This window comes from Triticum urartu, chromosome 2A (genome assembly GCF_056163025.1).
Source record: "Triticum urartu cultivar PI428250 chromosome 2A, HENAU_Tu73, whole genome shotgun sequence".
In the NCBI taxonomy this organism is placed as follows: Eukaryota; Viridiplantae; Streptophyta; class Magnoliopsida; order Poales; family Poaceae; genus Triticum; species Triticum urartu.
The window spans coordinates 96,725,111-96,747,119 of record NC_141874.1 but is presented as its reverse complement, the minus strand read 5'-3'; the positions used below and the strand labels follow the sequence as shown (position 1 = coordinate 96,747,119).

Genomic DNA, 22,009 nt, shown 5'->3' with positions numbered 1-22,009 from the left:
GCCCGTTAACGAACCCGGCCCATAGCAAAAACTCAATAGGCTGCTCCCTAGCCCATGCAGGTCCATCACGGAGGCCCGGAGAACGTTCCAGACGCGTCTGGCGTCTGACTTTGGCCCCACCGCCCCCACGAGGCCGCGCATGGTGGGTCCGGTTCGTCTCGACGACGCCAAAGAGGCGACCAGCGACTCGGACCGAATCCCCCAGCTGCAGTTCCTGCCTTTCCCTTCCCCTCCCACATCGCGAACCCTGCACGCTACGGCGACCGCGCCGCGTGAGATCCCGAACCCCGACCGACCGGCCGCCCCGCCGTCGCGCATGCGCTCGCCGTGACCGGATCTCGCGCCATGGCCATCGCGGAGGCGTCCCCCTTCGCGGACCTGCCCTTCCCCGACGACCTGCCGGAGTTCCCGCACGGCCCCGTCGGGGACGACGACGCCTTCGCCCTGGACGGCTTCGATCTCGACGATCTGGACATCGACTTCGACTTCGACCTCGACCTCGACCTCCTCCCCACCGACGACGTGCGGCTCCCGTCGCCGCCGCCGCCGCTCGCCACGTCCTCCTCCTCGGCCGGGTCGCCGGGCGGGGCAGGGGACTCCTCCTCCGGCTCCGGTGGCGGAGCGGACGGCGGCCTGAAGAACGACGAGTCCTCGGAGACGTCTTCGAGGAGCGCGAGCGCTGGGAGCGACGGCAAGGCTAAGGAGGGGGAGGGTGAGGACGACAAGCGGCGGGCGCGGCTGGTGCGGAACCGGGAGAGCGCGCACCTGTCGCGGCAGAGGAAGAAGCAGTACGTGGAGGAGCTGGAGGGAAAGGTCAAGGCCATGCAGGCCACCATCGCCGACCTCTCCACCAGGATCTCCTGCGTCACTGCTGAGAACGCCGCTCTCAAGCAGCAACTGGCCGGTGCTGGTGGCGCAGGCGTCCCGCCGCCGCTGCCGATGTACCCGGGATTGTACCCTTTGCCGCTGCCATGGATGCACCCGGCTTATGCGATGGGAGCGCGCGGCTCCCAAGTGCCGCTCATGCCGATACCTCGGCTGAAAACCAAGCAGCCTGCGTCGGCTGCCGCAGAGCCACCGGCCAAGAAGTCTAGGAAGACCAAGAAGGTTGCCAGTGTTAGCCTTCTTGGATTGCTGTTCCTGACGATGCTCTGTGGGTGTTTGGTTCCTGCGGTAAATCGGATGTATGGAGCAGTTGATTCCCGAGAAGGAATTGTGCTTGGTCCATCACAATCACGTCATGGGAGGGTTCTGGCTGTTGACGGGCCTCGAGATGGTGTCCCGGAAGGTGTTGATTCGAAGTTGCCACATAATTCAAGTGAGACGCTCCCGGCCTTGTTGTATATTCCAAGGAATGGGAAGCATGTCAAGATCAATGGAAATCTTGTTATCCAGTCTGTTGTTGCGAGTGAGAAAGCTTCTTCGCGCATGTGTCACTCTGATGGGAAGACTTCATGTAACCAAGGACAAGAAGATACTGGTTTGGCAATTCCTGGCCATGTTGCTCAGTTGAATTCTGGAGAAGTCATGGAATCTGCTAAAGCAATAAAAAATAAACTGATGGCTTTACCTCCTGGAGATGGAAGCATATACAGAGACGATGATGAATTACTGCCACAATGGTTTAGTGAAGCAATGTCAGGTAAGGATGCTACAGAAGTTGCATACTGCTTTAGATTTGAAAAACAAATTACTCATGTGTGTGTGCCATGTCGGTTTTATACTTGTTATCATACTGTGACCTTGATACGAATGTAGCAGTCACTAGCTGATGCAACTTCCTAATAGATAATGTTTTTATGTTTGCAAGTAAGTTAGCCAACATAAGGGTGTTTGGTGTTTATTGCCTTGTGCAGTTGCAACAATTGCTAATGCAGCATATTATACAACATGTGCTCGTGCATGTACGCAGTATCAGTATGCATGTTATAACATACTCCCTCTGTAAACTAATATAAGAGCGTTTAGATCACTACTTTAGTATTCTAAATGCTCTTATATTGCTTTACGGAGGGAGTACAATATTACTTGTGGACCGATGCAGCATATATAAATTTAGCATGTCCCTAAAACTTCATTGCTCTTGAAATAATTTGACTAACCCAATGTAAAATGCTTAGTTGAACATGATAGAGCATGTAATTGACTGTACCAGTAGCATGTTTTTCCTTAAGTTCCGTCATTTCTGTGTATTTAGTTGTCCAAATTGGGTGGCATACATTTCTAAATTGTTTGCATTGAGATATGTGATGTGCTATCTCACTTGCAATTGTACAGTTACGCATGTATTTATAGAAAATTTCTAGAAAATTGAATTGTAGCTTGACATTAGGGATTTATTCTTGTAGGGAAAATAGGTGCCATCTCAGTTGCCTTTGTTCAGTTTAATTCAATTAAACCTGTCATTAACCGCAGTTAGTTACTGCAACTAGTCTGTTCCTTCATTTGCTGATGGTTGTTGCTTCCGATTGGTTGCTTTTAACATACAACATTGGTGGTTTGTGGACTATTGTGGTATTATAAATTTGACTCGTCCCTAGGAACTTCATTGATGAAAGCTCTAGACAGAGTCTGACGGAAGAAAACACTGATACTTCCAGCAACCAGTGTATCCGTATCGGATACCGTATCCGATACTGATTCTTTCCCGTTACGTCCCCGATACTTCTCAAGCTCTAGTAGTGCCGGTGGAAGGCTCCCCTGGTGCTCCTGCTCCCCTTTCCCCCCACTATCCTATAGAATTCTATCTAATGGAAGGCTGTTGATTTCCTCCTCCTCCTCCTCCTCCCTTTGTATCTAACTGAACTTTTATGTTTGGTAAATTGCTGCTATCCTTTGGCTGTTGGTTCTTGCTTTTGTTGGAATCATGGATAAGATGATGGAAGATAATGGATTGCACTGACTAAATATATGCTAAATGGCTTGATGCTTAATTGATAACATACTTTTTATATTATTTTCAAAAATAGTCAAATGTATCCCCGTATTGACACTTTTCAGAAATGACGTATTCATGTATCTGTATTGCCTTGATACTGATACGCGTATCCGTACCGGTGCAATTGACTGTACCAATAGCATGTTTTTTGTTAGTTTGCTAAGTTCTGCCGGTTTTGTGTATGTAGTTGTGACACCCGAATTGAGTAGCAATGTGATGTGCTATCTCAGTTGCCATTGTACAACTATACATATATTTGTGGAGAACTGAATTGTAGCTTGACATTAGGGATTTGATCCTGTAGGAAGAAGTGTGTGCTATCTCAGTAGCTTTTGAACAGTTGAATTCAATTGTACACTGTTACTGCAAGTAGTTTCTTTCTTCATTTGCTGAAAGTTATTCCTTCCCATTTTTTTTCAGGTCCTATGTTGAGTTCCGGAATGTGCACCGAAGTGTTCCAGTTTGATATATCGCCGACCACCATTGTTCCTGTCTACTCCAGTGGTATGCACAATGCATCACATAACTCCACGGAGAACCTCCCCTCCAGTCAGTCCCATAAGGTCAAGAACAGAAGAATTTTACATTCCATGGCCGTTCCCCTAAAAGGTTCAACGTCCAACCACACCGATCACCTCAAAGCGCACCCCAAGAACGAGAGCTTTGCTGGAAAGAAACCGGCTTCATCGGTGGTGGTCTCTGTCCTGGCTGACCCTAGAGTGGATGCTGATGGAAGGATCTCTTCGAAGTCATTGTCGCGTATATTTGTTGTAGTCCTCGTTGACAGTGTAAAGTATGTCACTTACTCTTGCGTCCTGCCGTTCAAAACCCATAGCCCTCATCTGTGAGCTGGGTTTTCACCGGAGCAGTGTGTGTTTAGGTTATACTACCGATTAACAGGACTGGAATTTTCCCAAAGGAACTGATGTTCTGTGTATGTGAATAGAGTTGCAGTTAATTAACTCAAATAATCAGTTGACTGTTTATTAGTGTTATATATGTGCTTTTATCTGCTTGTCTACCTCTGTCACAATTTCATTTTCCAAACTTGGCCAAGGTGATCAAAAATTGATGCCCTAGTCTTCTGTGATCTTGTCGCAATATTGCAAGATACTGATGCGAGTAGGGTATGGTCTTGTAAAGATTCGTAGAATAAGACAAACTTTCTCTCTTGAAGAGATGATCATATTGGCCCGACCCTAATATTGCGATTTTGAGCCAAAATGGCACTCAAACAAGAGTCATCACACGCCCATATCATATTAGCCTGCTCCATATTGAGCCTGTGAGCCTCACATTTGGAGGCCGTGGGCGCTGATTTCGAGCAAGCGTCATTTGTAGAATTCTTAGCTATCGGCAATCTTGGTAAAAATAGCAATAGGAAGACATGATACAAAATGAATGTATCATTTACTGCGTACCGCTTTAGACTTAGCTGGAGGTAAAAATAGCAATAGGAAAATATGATGCAAAATGAATGTATCATTTACTGCGTACCGCTTTAGACTTAGCTGGAGGGCATTCCAAAATTATTGCTCACCACTTTATCTCCTCTCCCTCGAATAAGTGGATCCATGTCCGGCATGTTGCCGTTTTACCTTCTCGACACTATAAAATTCTCATCGGCAACCCCACAAACTCGAACTATATCTAGCTGCCACCCATTTTCCTCAAATGATGCTGGAATCGGACCCGAATTCACCATGGTGAGGTTGCTCATGAATCACGGTTTGCCTACTCATTCCAGCAACTCCCTGCCGTTGTTGTGTCGAACGATTCCTCCAGCTCGGACAACTAAGGCGATGAGGATGAGGAGGAGTCCTTTCGATTGGATATCCTTGGAGGAGGAGGAGGGAAAGGGGGAGAAACCCCACAGTGGTGCATGGCGGCGACATCGTGGTCCCCTCCAACCATGGGAGGACGAGGAGCACTTCACTGTTGTCCACAACATCTCCTCTGATGAGGAGGATTAGCTTGGTGTTACTGTAATTATATAGTTTAATATATCTATAATTAATGTTGCACCTAGTTTAATTTTAAGTATCATGACGTTTTATTGTGAAGTGTTATGTATAGTTATTCACTATATGTGATTTAGCAAATCTTCAATTTGAGTTTGAAATGATTTGTTTGTCTCTAATATATTTTGTTTTTACGGAATTATAAGAGTCTTCTTGGTTTGATGTGATAAGATTTGTGGATAAGTTTGTGTATTTTTTTTAGAAATGAATTAAGAAACATCAATGTATCAAAATAATGCATATACCAATATATAGTATAGGATTAGCTTTGAATACAAATAAATGGATTAACTCGATCTGATGATGATAAATGGCAAAATGGAGTGACATTGGTCGTTCAATATCCTTCCATATTCCATTGAATACTGCCATGTGTACTGCATCTAGAAGTATTTATCACATGAAATACTCCACAAACAAAGCGATGTCTTTATGTCAATTGATTATCTGATGGGAAAAATTATATGATTATACAATTTGATTTTTTTTAAAACTATAGTTGAAGAAAGGTTTATGGCCAATCACGGCTTTTACGGGTGGTCGGTCGGTGATGAGAGAAGCTTTTAGATTCTTACTTGTTTGAGGGAGAAGAATTGATGTAAAAAATATTACAAAATTCCATGTACTCATAACATGATATCAAGAACGTTTTAAGATTATGAAAATTCTGATGAAAATAAAGGTTCATACCTATAGTTTTGTAAGATCAAATATAACGACTACAAATCGCAGTAATCACTCCTACAACTTGGCGTCTTTCTTCAATATTGACCAAGTTTTTGGTGAAATTTTATGTTGCAACAATTTATTTGTCTTGGGTTTATTATCCCACATCTCTTTTAATCTATCACCACTATAAAAGAAAGAGAGGGGCAAATCCAAACAATCACATCCATTCATCATCAAAATCTAATGATCCTTAATTATTCTGTGTTTACCGCTACCAACCACCACGCAAGAAGCCACGATCGATCGCTAATCGCCCCGCAGTAAAAATCGTCCCGCAATAAAAAAAACCCGCCCCCGCACGACCTCCTCCTTCTCCCGCACCTCCTCCCGCAGACGCGCCGTTCGCCTCCTGCAGCCGCGCCTTTCACCGCTGCCGCGGGTCGCTGGGACGGGAGTCTCCCCGCCGCGGGTCGCCGCCTCCGTCCTACGCCCTTCACCGCTGCCTCGCGCCGCGGGTCGCCGGGACGGGAGCCTCCCCGCCGCGGGTCGCCGCCTCCGCCCGCGCCCTTCACCGCTGCCTCGCGCCGCGGGTCGCCGGGACGGGAGCCTCCCCGCCGCGGGTCGCCGCCTCCGCCTGCGCCCTTCACCGCTGCCTCGCGCCGCCGGAGCCACGGGAAGCGGCCGGGAGCCCGCCCCGCCGCGGGTCGCCGGGAGCCTCCCTAGCCGCCACGCCGCCACGTTGCCACTCTGCCGGAGTCGCAAGTAAGTTAATATACTCAGAGATCAAGCAAACCAATTTCAAATTCTGCCAGCATATAGACAAATAGTTGCCATCAGGATTCTTGAAATTTATGAGGACATATTGAATTAGTGAGGATTTCAGAAATTTGTAGTCCATGCAACTCATATTTTGAAGTTTTGTTGCTTACTTTCCCATCCCATTGTGTTTTGTGACAACTACTCAAATTTATAATCTAAATATATAATCTGCACATTGTAGTTTGAGTTAAAAAATACCACATTGTAGTTTCAATTAAAAAATAACCCACGTGTTTTGTTGTTTCAAGAGATTGAGTCATGGGCTGTGAGCAAGCATTATACTCCCTCCGGTCCTTTTTAGTTCGCATATAAGATTTGACTGAAGTCAAGCCTCATAAAGTTTGATCAGTTTTGTAGAAAAAAGTGTCAACATTCGTAATCTGAAATCAATACCACTAGATGTGTCATGACTTCAAGTTTCATATTATATAACTTTAGCATGACAGATGTTGATATTAACGGTCAAACTTTGTGAAGTTTGACTTCAGAGAATTCTAATAAGCAGAGTAAAAAGGACCGGAGGGAGTATTTTGACATGAAAGGTACCTCTATTTTTAAATAAACAGTAGATCATGAAGGTTTGCGCACCGTGATGCAAAAAGGCCGTATGCATCGACGAGGCGAAGGTGGGGCTTACCGAGATGGGTTGAGAGGAGGCAGTGGAGAGAGGTAATGGGAGAGGCGGATGGTGAATATGGGAGGTCAAAAAGGATGCATCTACATAGTCCTTCTGTTGAATGAATAAAAGGCACCCTGCAGCCTCTCTGCTTGCAAAATAGAAAAATAGATGCTCTCTGCTTGGTACACTCATGACATTAAACCTTTCATCTCCACTTAGATATGCAACTTGCTTTGACCTACAAAATTCTATTTTTCAGTATTACCTTCTTCCACACCTCTGCAACATCTTCTCAAGCCTCTACTCTTAACCAGTTTGCTGCTATCGCTTTCTTGAATTTTATACGGGAAAATAATGTAGTTCTTTTTTTGTGCAAGCTAATATGTTTCATATGTTTCAACATTCAAAAACAGATGCGGCAAAACTGAATGCCATTTTGAAATATATTGAAATATATAATTTTGACAGAATGAAAACAAATTATGTTTCCTCTTCCTCCCTAACTAACTACGCATACTCATATTTACTTGAGATTCTGCTTACTTTTGTTGCAACATTTAAGAATTGAGCTTCTCAATATTGCATGAATATTTCTAATGATGTATGATGTTTCCCATTCATGACACAGATCCTTTTCGTCACATATTCATATTTACTTGATATTCTGCTTACTTTGTTTGCAACATTTAAGAATTGAGCTTCTCAATATTGCATGAATATTACTAATGATGTACGATGTTAACCATTCATGCCACAGATGAGGAATCATTGTCCACATGCGTTACAATCAGGGGATCGTTCCCCATGTAAAGATCCGACGAATACACCTACCCAGGAGACTGCAAATCAAGCACATTCTTCTTCGTCACTGCATATGCCACGAACCCCTTTGAGCAACATAACCAACTCAGTTGTAAATCAAGATGTTGAAAAACCAAAAAGTGGTAAAAATTGGTATGCACGAATGTCCGATGAGAAGAGAACGGAGTACAACCAGAAGCGGCGTATGGTCCGAGCACACAAGAAGGCTGCATCTGTCATTAGTATTAACCCTGAGGAGGTCTCTCAAACACCTGCTTCTTCATCACCGGATGTGCCACGACCCCCTTTGAGCAACATAGCCAACTCAAACACAACCGGTTCGTTCTTTATCTTTACATGCTGCAATTTTAATATTCTGACTATTGTTTCAATATTCTATGCTACACTACTATATTGAGAGACTAACCTATCATACGCATCATACATGCAGCTGCAACCTCGGCTTATACCGACCATCCATCTGAAGATGTCGCTCTTGGGCGCAAAAAACGAAGCTCTGAAACGTGGTATTCATGTCTATCCGGCGAGGAGAAAGCAGAGCACTGCAAGAAGCTCCGGAATGCTCGACTAGAGAAGAAAGCTGCAACCACTGGCGTCCAAGTATCACCTGGTAATTTCAACAAATATTTTCTAGCACCATATGATGCACCATCTTTCTCTACGTATTGCTCATCTTCAACCATATGAAAGCCATACGATGCACTGTCTTTCTCTAGGTATTGCTTATCTTCAAACAACACAATCTGTTGTCAGCCATATGCTAAACTCACCATGCAGTGGCTCATCTATGCAGACAGATGGTCATATTGATTGGCTGCACACAAATCCCACTTACGAACGACAAACGATGGATGTTCATGGGGTATTTGACATGTCACAAGCTCAAGGGGCGCACATACAAGAAAACTTTCTACCTGGAACACTTAGCTCTCTTCAAATGAAAGGTATGCTGAGGTATCTTCAAATGAAAGGTACATGTATCCCATTCAGAGGCATCTTCTGAGAAGAAACGGCGTCGCATGAGAGAACAATATGATCAAATGACGCCGGAAGAAAAAGAAGTTGTCTTGCAGAGGAAACGTGTGCATAAGATGGGAAAACGCCATGCATCATCTGAACAGTCCTACATTGCTGAGCCAACAGGTGGATCTGCAGTCCCCTCCCCAATTACACATGCCAATTAGTCCCACTGAAAGACCATTGATCTTCAATTTTTGTCATAAATATCTGTGTTTGCGTGGTAATTGACTGCACCTGCCATGTGATATTCAACTTTGTTTCTACCGTGTCGGTGGTGTGCAACCAGGTTGCCACGACAATGGTGAAGAGTCCTATGATGCTGGAATATTAGAGCCTATGGAGCCCCCTGCCGAAGTGGACGGTATATTTCTTTTCATTATTCCTGTCCCATTACTTAATTCCTTTATACGGCACTGTGTAGTTTCCCGTGTGTTATAATTGTGGTGTATACTCCCTCCATTCCTAAATACAAGTCTTTTTTAGAGATTCCAGTGTTTAAAAACTACTAAATCTAGCTTAAAACTTTTGGGTGAATCTATATCCTCGTGTTACAGTACTAAATTTTTCAATAGGAGAAATGATGATGCTCACATCCAAACATGAAGCTGATTTAATGTTATTGCTTTCCTAGAATGCTTGCGCGACATACGGGATGGACAACCAGTGCATGATGATGATGATGAATGCAAGATATTTAGTAGACAAGGTGACCTATACCATGAATGCATATACACTTATATCTTGCAGACTGTGATGTATTTTTGACTCCAATATTATTGCAGGTCATGAGTTTGAATCATACAGAGTGACACCTAATGTTTCACAACAGGCTTTTGCGGCTGATGATCCTTATGACTATGTCTACAAGAATCTACTAACTAAGCATCATGTTTTGAAGCCAGTAAAAGACTGTCCATTGTGGAGCAAAGAGGTTCCAATATGAAGGTCCAGTCTTCTGTTGCGGAAAAGGTAAAGTTAAGGTATGTATCCCAGAGGTTCCTCAAGAGCTGCAACGATTGTTTTCAAGTCAGGTAGACCAGGATGCAAAATACTTTAGACAACACATTCGATATTTCAACTCCCACTTCTCCTTCACAAGTCTTGGAGTTACCCTTGACCAGCGGGTCAACACTGCGGCAAGAACCGGTGTATATACATTTCGTGCTCATGGTCAGTTGTACCACCGTCTAGACCATCTTGTACCAGGTGGTCACGGACCCAGACATTTCCAACTTTACATCTATCTATTACCACTATAAAAAAAAAGAGGGACAGATCCAAACAATTATATCCATCTATCTACAAAATCTGATGGAAAACGCTTGAAAACAGCCGACTGATTTTAACGCGAAGCATCCGCCTGCTGCGCCGTCCCATGAATGCTTGATTGCAATTCCTTGTGAGCACGATGCGAGCTTGATTTGACTTTTCAGCGCACCCATGACACTGTAAACTACTGTAATTACTAATCCTGTGCATGATGATAGCTATTCGCTGTTATTACGACAAAATTGGAGTACCATTGTTACTCCCTTAACTCTACAAATTAAGGCATAAATAAGAACAGGTATGTAGTGGTCAAATTGTGTCTATTTTTTTTAATTTAAAAATATTTAGATCGATTTAGGCTCGCACCAATGGACAATATTTAGCAGCCAAATAGGAACTGATATTTCGCGGCCAAATGATTATGTTTCATGTGGGGCCCGCCGACCGCTCTTCCATCTTAATTTTATTTTCATTTGAAAACTCTATTTTTGCATGTTTTTTATCGCCGACCCTTGCCTTTGTTTTCTGCATCAAGAAAGGTTGTCTGGTGCCTGCTTCTCCAAAGGTTGGTGGCTGCTAGCTAGCGACGTTGTGACGACGGCCAATGATGTTGCTCCAATTGCGGTGCTGCGAGGCAATCCGAGTGAATGTTACAATGCAGCATCAGTTGTTGTTGCAAGATCATCGGAGTTGCTACGACAAGTGTTGTGACGGGGCGGCTGCGCCACTGCGAGCTAGTATTGCGAGGACACCACCGTGCTTGTACCCGGTGTTGCGAGGACGCCGATGCAATATTACCTGGTATTGCGAGCAGCCACTGTCATGTTGTGAAACATGTTGAAAGCCAGTGTCGTGGGAGCGCCGCCATACTACGAGGCATGCTAAAGCCAATGCTACGAGGGGCGTCTCCATGCTACGAGAGTGACGTCAGTGCTGCGAGGCGATGTTGTGATGGGAGTCGCAATGCTACAGGGACTATCGTCGTGTCGCGAGGCACACTAGACGCAAATATTGAGAGCCATGCTACGGGGAGCGTCACTGATATTTGTGGGCCATGTTGCGAGTGGCGACCAAATGTTGTGAGGGGGAGGCGCGGGTGGGGGAATCATGAGATGTATTCAGCACGAGACACACAATGTGTGATTCGATGACCGACCACATTGCAAGTGGTGGGCATGCCGGTTTCAAGCCGAGACGCCGGCGCTATAAGGACCGGCCACCGCAACTACAAGCCTTGAGACGTAATGCTGCAAGGGTCGAAAAACATCGACCAGACGTCCGCTCCTGCGAGGCCATTTAGTGATGTTGTGAGCCGTTGCTGCAAGGCCGTTTAGTGATGTTGCGAGCCGCTGCTGTAAGGCCGTTTAGTGATGTTGTGAGTTGCTAAGAGGTCACCGGGGTTAGTATGACGGACAGCGCTGCTGCGAGCTACTTGCCGCAAGGCTGTCGGGGATGGTACGACGGGTGGCGATGTTGTGAGGTTGATCGAGTTGCTTCGACGGACGGCGTTGTTGCGAGCTGATGGTGTGAGCCGATGTTGCGGGGCCGCTGGAGCTGCAGCGATGTACCGGTTGCTTCCATCACACGATGGTGATGCGTTGCTCGACAACCGGACGGTGTTATGGCCGCGATGATGGCATGCTTCCACGGCACGACGGTGTTGCGACCCTCGATGGGCCGCGGCGACGGTGTGCTTCCCCGACATGACCGTGCTGCAGCGGATACTCCGTTGGTGTCTCGGCTGCAACGGGTAGCATCGATGCTGAGACGGCACCGTCGTGCTACCAGCCGGTGGTGCGACGGTACATGTGCTGCCAGCCGGTAACGATCGACGTGCTACCAGCCGGTGTTGCGATGGTGCCGCCATGCGGCAACCGGGTGCTACGATGGGGAAGAACAAAGTAAGATAGTATTCTACTTCCTCTGTAAACTAATATAAGAGCATTTAGATCACTAAAATAGTAATCTAAACGTTCTTATATTAGTTTACGGAGGGAGTACTAAACGAGGAGTGTTTGTGTTGACTGGTCCGACCACAAGAAACAGTTAGATCAAAGAGACATTTATGTCACACACCCACCGCCACCCACGCAACACAAGAACCAACGGTTGGCTTGTTCCATCGCACGGCTCGGAAGGCGGCTTAAAACTCGCACAAATCATCCGGCTGACGCCTAGTGCGGGCCAAATCTGATGGTTAATAATCTTTCTGTGTTTAATCCAACAAACCACGCAATTAAGCCACCTACAGTCCATCGACCACTAAAAAAACGTTTGCACGACCTCTCGCCCCGCCCGCACGACCTCACGGCCGGCATGGGCCGCAGGTCGCTGAGTCGTGTGCCGTCGGAGCCGCCCTTCGCCACGGGCCGCAGGTCGCCGAGCCGCCGCCGGAGCCGCCCTTCGCCGCGGGCAGCAGGTCGCTGAGCCGCCGCCCCGGAGCCGCCCTTTGGCGCAGGTCTCGTCCCTACTGGCCGCCCCTGCCCTCCACCGGTCTTACCTCCCGTCTGAACATCTACGCGACCCGATTACAACATAAGCATAAATCCCTATATATATATGCATATGAAATTTCAGAGTCCCCAAAGATGATTAGAGAGAGAGATTAATGACAGGTGTGTATTGGTCATCGATTGGTTTATATTGATTTTTCCTTCTTGTCCTTGGCAGCCTCGCCGCACGCTGAGTCCTCCAAGGAGATGGAAGCTGCTGTTCAACGAGGAGGGTTGCCTAGACGCAGCTGGAATGATCATGAGAGTACAACGTGGGGTGAGCTATATCTATCTATCTTTCATCACCAGCAGCGTAATTAGCTCAGTGACATATTGTATCGATCTCACACCCCGGGTAGGGTAAATGTCATGTATCATGTGTGACAACACCTGCAGTCAAACTGCTACAAAATACAAATAACATTCAGGACAGTTGACAGTTTTCTTTTTTTTAAAGGGTTTGGGCAGTAGACACTGTTACATATACATCCGATAGATAATCATTCATGAGAAATAAAACTTGTAGGAATTTGCACAAAGCATATTTCGACATTCTAGCTCCACCAGTTTGTTTCTCCAACTGATACAAGATTCAGTGGGAGGACTCTGAATCATGCTTGCTTGATTGGTGGTAAATACACTGATGCATAGCCTACTCCACGTATTCTCATCAGTGACACTTCTTTACTCCCTGGAGGTGCATCCCTTCACATTGTTTTCTACCCTTTCAAGTTTCAACCTTGCATTTTTTTTCTTCTTCTTAACAACTATCCATTTTCTTGGCTTTTGTTAGTATCCCTTGGGGCATATATACTGCATCTATGCACATGTTCTGACTGCTCAGATTAATTGAACCAGGACGTTGTCTTTATTTTTGGTTATGCGAACAGGGTGTCCACCCAAATATCAAAGGGGAAGTCTGGGAGTTTTTGCTGGGTTGTTACGACCCTAAAAGCACTACTGAACAGAGGAACCAGTTGCGGCAACAGAGAAGGTTCTGTTTTATTTCACTCTTCATTTGCATCTTACTTTCGTCCTCTCATCTAAGTCCATTTTCATCTCATTACAGTTTCACTTTCCATTGCGATGCATAATTTTTACAATCTAGCAAAACACTCCCCAATCACCTTTTTTTGTCCTTATTTTTGCAAGAGTGGCTACTTTAAGCATATACTAGGATATGGACTGGACGACCGGCTGCAGGGAGTAGTGTATGATGCGTATGCTCCAACAGCTATATTCATGCATTGCTTCACTGATCTTATTTTTGCCAAAGATTGTCTATACTTTTTTTGTGTGATTCCTTGCTTCAGAAATATAAGATTTAATATGCCAGATATTAAATTTGTAATCTATATAACCTTGTTTGCTCAGCATGCCTTGCTCCTCAAAATCCTACATGTACTTGCTCCTTGTCCAGGCATCCGATGCTAGGAAAGAGAGGAGATGGTCTTCGTCAGTTGCATTGAAGCATGGGAAGGATGCAGGTGAAGCGGTGGAGAAGGACACCGACGTTGCCAAGGTTGTTATAGCAGCGACACTCAAGAACGCTCAAGGGAAGAGTAGACGCGCCTGGGTGGCTGGGTGACTCTGACCACTGGTGAGTTTTTGCTCCTACCGTTCTGACACACCATGTGTACATTTTGTGCTTGCTTAGAAATTTTGCCCTAATAAACAACAAAATTATCTCCAATCATGTGTTGTATCTTCTACCATCTTCCATATTTTTACATGACTGGCCACTTAGCATTACTATTCATATTTTATTTGTAAGGGCATGTTCGGCAACGCTCCAGCCCCCAGCTTCCTCTACTCCATGCATGAAGCTGAGCCGAACGCATTAGCTCCATGGAGTAGAAATCAAGAAGCTGGCGAGCGTCCCAAGTGCAAAAACTGAGGAGTTGGAGAAGCTGGCCTTTTCCAGATCTCAGAAAACGATGAAGTTGGAGTTGACTGAAATTACAAGGCAGTGCCACTGCCAAGTGACTGCATCGAACCGGTACGAGAGAAATCGTCACGAGCGAACATAACATGCACTAGCCAACCTGCCATTTGGGCTGAAAATAACGTTCACACTCAACAAATCCGACTGGGCCTATAGCCCACGCCTCTTTCACAGCCACTTGGGCCCTCAGCCCACTCCAAAACTGCGACCAAATTGGCCGAATACATGGGCTATCGGCTGGGAGCTGGTACTTCAAGAAGCTGACGCTGCCGAACGATTTCTAGGTCGCTACCTGAAGCGAGAAGCGATGCGAGAAGCCGGATTTGGAAAGTTTTGCAGAAGCTGGAGCGTTGCCGAACACGCCCTAAATGTACACAAAGCTCTGGATTAGAAGCTTGAGGCTATCTTCTGAACCAAAATGACCACATTGACTACCTATGTTAAATCTTATACTAAGCTAATGTCAATAGTGATAAGCTTATGCAATTGTTCATCCTACTTGCATTGGATAATATTCTCCTCTAAATTTTGCCTCCTTTTTTTGAACCAAAAAAGATTATCTTCATATTTTGCCTCTTTCTTAAACCAAAATGATTATCTTCTTCAGATTTCCTCCATGAGCCACTGTAGCACCTTTTATGTTGTGACACTCCTACATATTCATGGTAGTTGCCAACCTGCATCCTACATATTCATTGGATTTTATATTGGCATTTGTAATAGTACAGTGTGCTATTTATTATGTCGATTATCATCAAATAACTAACAATTTCGTTTCTGCGGTATGGACTGAACTCGGAAAGGAAGCAGTTAATCACATGATTGTAAAGGAATATGCGAAGCTGATGAGGCTAGAGCTAAAGTTCTTTCTCTTGGATTCCTCAGTTAGGTACACCATTTCTTCAATTGTCCACATTTTAAACTGTATATTATTGTCGTAAATCAAGTGGAATATGTGTATGCAAACTGTGAAACTAAAACTTGGAAACAAACATCATTGATTACTAATCGATGATGTAACTTTGGAAGGAAGTAACAAATGGAATGATTTGTTGCCCATGTACATTTGGTAATTTTCTTTGATAGTTTTTGTTGTTTATGTATAGAAAAAAAATCATTGGTAGAGAGGAATCTTTCTGAAAATGTTTTCTCGGTAGTGAAATGGGGAGAAAATGTTTCTCAAAAATGTTCATTTCAATTTTTTATGGCTGAAATATGGGAAAGGATGGTGAGTCCATGATGCTTGGGGTTCTTTGCAATTCATTTTCTTCCATTCCTATGACGTAGATATTTCTTCTGTGTCAACCTAAAGTATTATCCGCTTCTGATAAATGCAAAGGAAAATCTGCAAGTTACCATTTACCTTTATGCATATTTCTTCTGTTAGTGTGACTTAAACATTCAATATGCTTTGCCTATTGACTATGTTAGAGCTGATCTGTGCGAGCTGTTAGCCTTTTGATGAACACATGGTGTTGATTATTTAGGACTGGAATGTTCAGCCTCCCTGTATGCCGACTACATTTCTAAGACATGAACCTATTTTTGTACTATGGTCATCATTTCTAAGACTTGCTGATGCATGATTACACTGCTAATTGCTACAGTAGACACGCAGACGCAGCTTGGTGCATTCTTCTCTTCTTTCCCTTTATATTTTCTTCATCCTTGTGCTTGTAAATTTGTAACTCAAGAGGTCACAAACTTTTGCAATCTGAAGGTATCACTTTCAGACTGGTACATATGCATGTAGCTGTTCATGAAGCATCATTTTACTAAAGTGTCCAATGTCTGTTCTCTTATAATCCAGGATAAATGCAAATGCATACAATATATGAATTTATTTCCAGTGTTTCAAATAATTAAGTTTCATGCGAGCAACAACTTCAAGTAATAACTCATCGCTTTCGTATGTGTTCAGATGAGTAGGAATGTCTACGATTACTAGTGGTGCATAGTATTGTAGACATTCCTACTCATTTGAACACATACGAAAGCGATGAGTTATTACTTGAAGTTGTTGCTCACATGAAACTTAATTATTTGAAACACTGGAAATAAATTCATATATTGTATGCATTTGCATTTATCCTGGACCCTAGGGCTAAACTTGATATGTTTGCTAATGCACTCGATGTACTAGTTGGGTCCCTACATTTAGATTATTCTGCTCATTTCATGGTTGTTCGTGATAAGCTTTCTGAAGTTACATAAGTATGATCAAAAGTATGCCGGAGTTCAGATGCAATGACCTCCACCAGCACCAACTGCATGAAAAAAAGGAGCACCGAGCAAGATATTTGGTTATTCCTCCTCTACCTCGAGCTCTTCCACATGAGCATCAGGTGGCAGGGAGTTAGCGAAGTATCTCAACAACGACAAAGTCAGCTTCGATGAACATGACGAGGAGGACTTCGACATACTGTAGTGGTGTTCTAACAACAAGCTTGCATATTCGGTGCTTTCCATATTAGCAAGGGATGTGTTATCAGTACACGTCTCATCGAAATCATCGGAGTCTACTTTCAGCCTAGCTGGAAGAATACTTGAGGAGAGAAGAACAAGCCTGACCCAGATATGATGAAAACATTAATGACCTTGAAAGATGGGGAACTAGCAGAAGGAGAGCCCAACACACCACAGACAACAAAGAACTGAAGGCACGTTTCGAAGATCTTGCCATTAAAGAAGAAGAATAGTTATAGTTGTAGTCTTTGTAAAAAAAATTGAAGGTCACCGGGGAGGGCAAGGCCCCCACCTAAATAATTTTCATTTTCTATATTTTTGACACGGGAACGAGTGTTACAGGATGAAAGAGTCTTTGTAATGTTAATTTTAATTTTGTAATTTTATTTTCCTTTTGTGATCTAGAGTGTGACGTTGTACTTTGTTTCTTTCCCTGAGATGGAAGGTTTAACGAGGCAACCAGCAATAAAGCTCTATTGATTTTTTAATTTTCTATATACTTTTCTAAATTTTTATATTTTCTCTCAGCTATTCTGCATCTTTTTGTGGTATTTGGGCAAACGTGCCTTGGCGGACGACGCGGGACAGAACATGCCTAACATACAAGGTATCAAACCTATAGAGTTTTTGCTTCAAAGAAATAGAAATATCATGAAATAGAAATATCATCATATAGAGTCAGGGAATGGAATAAAGTCAGAGAAAGTTCTTCTAATTCTATGAATCTTTCTAGAATCCTTTTCTCTTGAATATCAATTAAGAGAGTTTCGGATTTCCTGGTATTCCACCAATTCTTGATCCAAAGTTTCTGACATTTGTTAAATGAGGAAGAGACACACCCAAGGCAAAAGTACGATAAATACAAGATATCATAAATTATTTAGCTTATTTTTGATTCGGGGGATAAGAGATGGCTTACCCATGTCACCAGGGCAGTGGTGCGCGGCACGTGGGCCGGCACATCACAGCGCGTGTACCAAGCGTGCCATGGTGAGCGGTGCCATGCCTGGCACGTTTTGCCTGCTGCCTCTATTTCTCGCATTAAGCGAGACAAACGGGATCTCTCGCAGCGAGCGACTACAGTAACAGGCCAGATCATTAGCGCATTTTTTCGGAAAAATGGAGGAAAAAACAGTGCGCTCGATCTTGGGATCCCCAGTTTAGTCGATGCACTGCTAACCACTGCATCACGATCAGCTCCGTGTACAATACATAGGGCATGACTTACTAAAAGGGAAAAGAGCAGGGTTTTCACACTGATCTAATTTTCTTTTTCCTCCTTTTACTGTGTTTCTTATTTTCTTCATTTTTATTAGGTTTTCTCCGGGTTTTTTTTTCTTTTTATTCTCATTTTTTGATTTTTTTTTTCATTATTTTAATTTTCTTTTCATATTTTTGGTTATTTTGTTTTCGGTTTTCTTCTCCATTTTTTTACTTTTTGTTTTTTTATTATGTTTCTTTTTGTTTTCATGGTACATTTTTCCTATGTGTCAATTTTTTCAATAAGTGATCAACATTTTTTTATACACGTTTCAAAATTTTCCAAACGCTTATCCAATTTTTTTAAATACTTGTTCAACATTTTTCAAATACTGGTTTAATATTTTTTTAATATTTATTCAACATTTTCAAATACTTGTTCAGAAAATTACAAATAATTGTTCAACATTTTGAAGTAGTTGTTCAACATTTTGAAATAGTTGTTCAACATTTTTAATACTTATTTAATATTTTCAATTATTTGTTCAATATTTTTTAAATACTTGTTAAACTTTTTTTAATACTTATTTAACATTTTCAAATACTTGTTCAACATTTTTAGTACTTATTAAAGTTTTTTAAAATACTCGTTCAACATTTTAAATACTTATTAAACATTTTTTTAAGTTGTTCAAGATAATAAATAAAAGTACAAAAATAAAGCAAACATCGAGAACAGAAAACAAAAAAACAAAACAGGCCGTGGCCTCCCGCGCGGATGGGCCGGCCCATCTGGGGTCCCCCCGACGCGAGGCTTTCCCCCTGTCTCGGCTTAAAGCGAGAAATAGGGGCGCCCCGTTTAGCCCAGGACGGGCCGTGCTGGCCCATCTGGCCAGGTTTGATCTGGGGCCCACCATTGACGGCCCGCTCAATGAACGGCGGCAGCGACGACCGTCCTCTCCTCTCCTCTCCGTCTCTTCCTACCCACGCTGCCCTCGCTTTCCAGCCACGCAACGATCCACGGCCTCGCTCCCCCGCGCCTCCGCCGCCGTCCTCGCTCGCCCCGCCGACTCCGGCCGGATCCGCCGGCCCGCTCCCGCCGGCAGTTGAAGCGCGGATCGGACAGGTGCGTCTCCTTCCTCTGCGGGCGAATCTAACAGCCCCCCCTTCCGGAACGGCGGAAATAGCTCAAGGACGGGGCATCTAGCGTGTTTGTGTTCGTGGTGACTGAAAATTATTCCGCGAGGCGCTAGTTGTTGGGGGGAAGAACTCGTGGAATTGCTGATTTCGGGCGCCTGTACTATTTGTTTGTTTATCTTCTAAATAAATTCAGTCTTCAGGGGAATCGGTCCTTTCCACCATCACCAGCTGAAATTATACCATGTAATTGCTACTAGTAAAACGAAGGTGTTCATCCTGGCATACTCCTACCTTGGTTACTTTTTGGTCATATTACATGTAAGAGTTGCCTACAAGGTACATAATAATAAGCTGAAAAAAGGATATTAAAACCTGCACGCTCAGTAATATCTTAAGGATTTTGCTACAATAGGTGAAATGTACATGGCGCCACAACTGATTGAAATAGCCAGTGTGTTGTTAGCTGCTCCTGCTGCAGGACTTGTTGCTGCTTTTCCAGCAGATTGCACTTCCCGTGAATACCTTCGGTTTTCACATGTCCAAAGAAAAATCCCATGATCCACAGAATTGTGAATACGATGTTAAGACGCAAATCTTATGCTTGACAAGATAATGATCTGACAACGTGTCGAGTAGTGAAGATTGTTTGAGATAGGTAAGTATGTTATCCCCCTTGGCTGATGATTCTAGGCATATCTCTCTCTCTCTCTCTCTGATGCAGGCTTGCAAGCATGTATATTCGAGTCAAGCGGAACAAGACTACCTACTTCATACAGTGTGATCCAACAGAGACAATTTTGAATATCAAGCAGAAGCTGCAGTCAATAACAGACCACCCTCCTAATAACCAGAGGTTGATCTTGTTGGCTACCAACAATATATTGGATGACTCCAAGACGCTTGCTGATCAAAAGGTAACAATATATGTTAGTTGTCGGCGAGCACATTTGCCTACTGTTCACAGAGGAAATTACGTTCTGTAGGCATGGTACAATTCGATTCGTCTAGCCTTAGTTTATTAATTTTATTTCCAGATCAAAACCACCATTCAGCTTAACCCACTTTTCACTTCCATGACTTTAAGTTGATTTTGATATGTGTGCAGGTTGAGAATGACGCCGTCGTTGCATTGGCATTGAGAAAAGGTTCTGTTCTAGTATCACTTGGCTTTATGTTTGACACTTATGCACTCAATGTTTAGCTTGTTGTCTGTTTTTGAGCTATTCCTTCGTGTTCCTTCTGTCCTGACTCTGAGTAACAACCGGGCATAGTTATCATTTTTGTAGCAATGGTTGTTGCCACCAACTGCTTCTTTTGTACAAAGTGTCTTTATGAAGAATAATTCTTGTTATTATTTTTCTGTAGTACATGATAGATCATCATTATCCAATCACAAGCGAGATATGTTTTACAAAACTGTCGGTGCAACAAAATGAATTTTTATATCCATCTTGCTCTCTATTAACTTGTGGTTCATTTCCTTCACTGTAACAAATAAATAAAAGCATTAAAGTTGAGATGCAACCTGAAGGACATTTACAAATTGCCTGCCTGTAAATACCATGCCGGAGCAAAGCAAATGACAACTTTTCTGTATTATGCCATGGTGGTTACAGACTACAGTGCCTAGGCTCGTGTTCCCTCTAGAACAATGCTACGTACCCAATTCTAATTTGCTATTGAAAAATATGGTGATTCCTAATGCTACGTAGTACCAAGCTTTACTAGTTCTGTCGTTTGTCCATGACTCCTCTATAGCTGCTGCGTTTTTCAAACTTGCTGACTTTGTAACATTCCGTTTCCTTTCACCAGACAACGAGTTCGAGGAGGTGTCCATCGCCGACCCAAGCGATTACATGGCGTCCTCATGAGGCCGGCCGGTCCGTCGCCGTCCCTCCTACCCAATCCATGCAAGGACACTGGTGGCTTCCGTGAAGCAGATCATGTTACTTGCTTGCTCTAGCCTCTAGCCTATAGGATGTTGCTCACTTGTGTGATTGTGTCCTTGCTATTAAAGACCCTAAACAACCGTTGCGGATGGCATTTAGTTTGGATTTGGACCCTCCAGCCGATACGTGTGATGTGTGATCTCACCACCCACCGGGGCGTGTCCTGGTGCTCCGACCTACCCGTCTTTTGTACCGGCGCGTGAATGAGCACGGACATGGGTGGCGAGATCCGTTGGTGGTGACCGGTGATTGGGATCCCACCACCTAATGCTGCGTGTCATGCAGGTCCTGTTGTGTTTGCCAGTTGGTGTGTGCTGCTAGGGACTATATTGTCGGTCTGCTTGTGGGAATTCCAGCTGGTTCGTGTCGAAGGTTATTCTTATTCTTGCCGTTGCTGTTTATGCGGATCTGTGGACTCTGTGGAGCGTGCATTTTCTGGGTTCGGCGCCCGCACTAGTATCCCATTATCTCTGACGCCGGATTGAAAGTAGATGTCTCCCAGTGACTCCCACCATGCCCTTACAAACTAGCAAAGTCATCATACTCGCAGCCTCTTCATAATTTTTTTTAAGGCTGCGGAGATTGTGGAAACACAGGGTCGACATAATGCGTTCTTCATAACTTTTCTTTTCTGTTTTCT

The 22,009-nt window shown here is 43.9% G+C and overlaps 3 protein-coding genes across 20 annotated transcripts; all 3 read left to right on the top strand.

Annotated features, from left to right (window-relative positions):
- Positions 1-187: 187 nt before the first annotated feature.
- Positions 188-3,933, top strand: LOC125535177 (bZIP transcription factor 60-like). The gene is made up of 2 exons (XM_048698221.2): positions 188-1,642; positions 3,359-3,933. The coding sequence occupies exons 1-2, from the start codon at positions 346-348 to the stop codon at positions 3,784-3,786; spliced, it is 1,725 nt and encodes a 574-aa protein (XP_048554178.2). The 5' UTR covers positions 188-345; the 3' UTR covers positions 3,787-3,933.
- A 3,881-nt stretch (positions 3,934-7,814) lies between these two features.
- On the top strand, positions 7,815-17,573 carry LOC125513653 (uncharacterized). 18 transcript variants are annotated; one of them, XM_087543347.1, is made up of 11 exons: positions 7,815-8,205; positions 8,319-8,498; positions 8,682-9,031; positions 9,195-9,269; positions 9,540-9,614; positions 9,691-9,888; positions 12,848-12,946; positions 13,560-13,663; positions 14,090-14,269; positions 15,425-15,503; positions 16,857-17,573. In XM_087543347.1, the coding sequence occupies exons 1-3, from the start codon at positions 7,815-7,817 to the stop codon at positions 8,696-8,698; spliced, it is 588 nt and encodes a 195-aa protein (XP_087399473.1). In that variant the 3' UTR covers positions 8,699-9,031; positions 9,195-9,269; positions 9,540-9,614; positions 9,691-9,888; positions 12,848-12,946; positions 13,560-13,663; positions 14,090-14,269; positions 15,425-15,503; positions 16,857-17,573. The 18 variants fall into 18 exon arrangements, with proteins under 18 accessions (XP_087399473.1, XP_087399472.1, XP_087399471.1 ...); XM_087543346.1 differs by having other exon boundaries at positions 16,811-17,573; XM_087543345.1 differs by having other exon boundaries at positions 15,418-15,503.
- A 1,661-nt stretch (positions 17,574-19,234) lies between these two features.
- Positions 19,235-21,770, top strand: LOC125527997 (Ubiquitin-like superfamily protein). The gene is made up of 4 exons (XM_048692510.2): positions 19,235-19,406; positions 20,142-20,334; positions 20,526-20,565; positions 21,233-21,770. The coding sequence occupies exons 2-4, from the start codon at positions 20,152-20,154 to the stop codon at positions 21,289-21,291; spliced, it is 282 nt and encodes a 93-aa protein (XP_048548467.1). The 5' UTR covers positions 19,235-19,406; positions 20,142-20,151; the 3' UTR covers positions 21,292-21,770.
- The last annotated feature ends 239 nt before the right edge of the window (positions 21,771-22,009 follow it).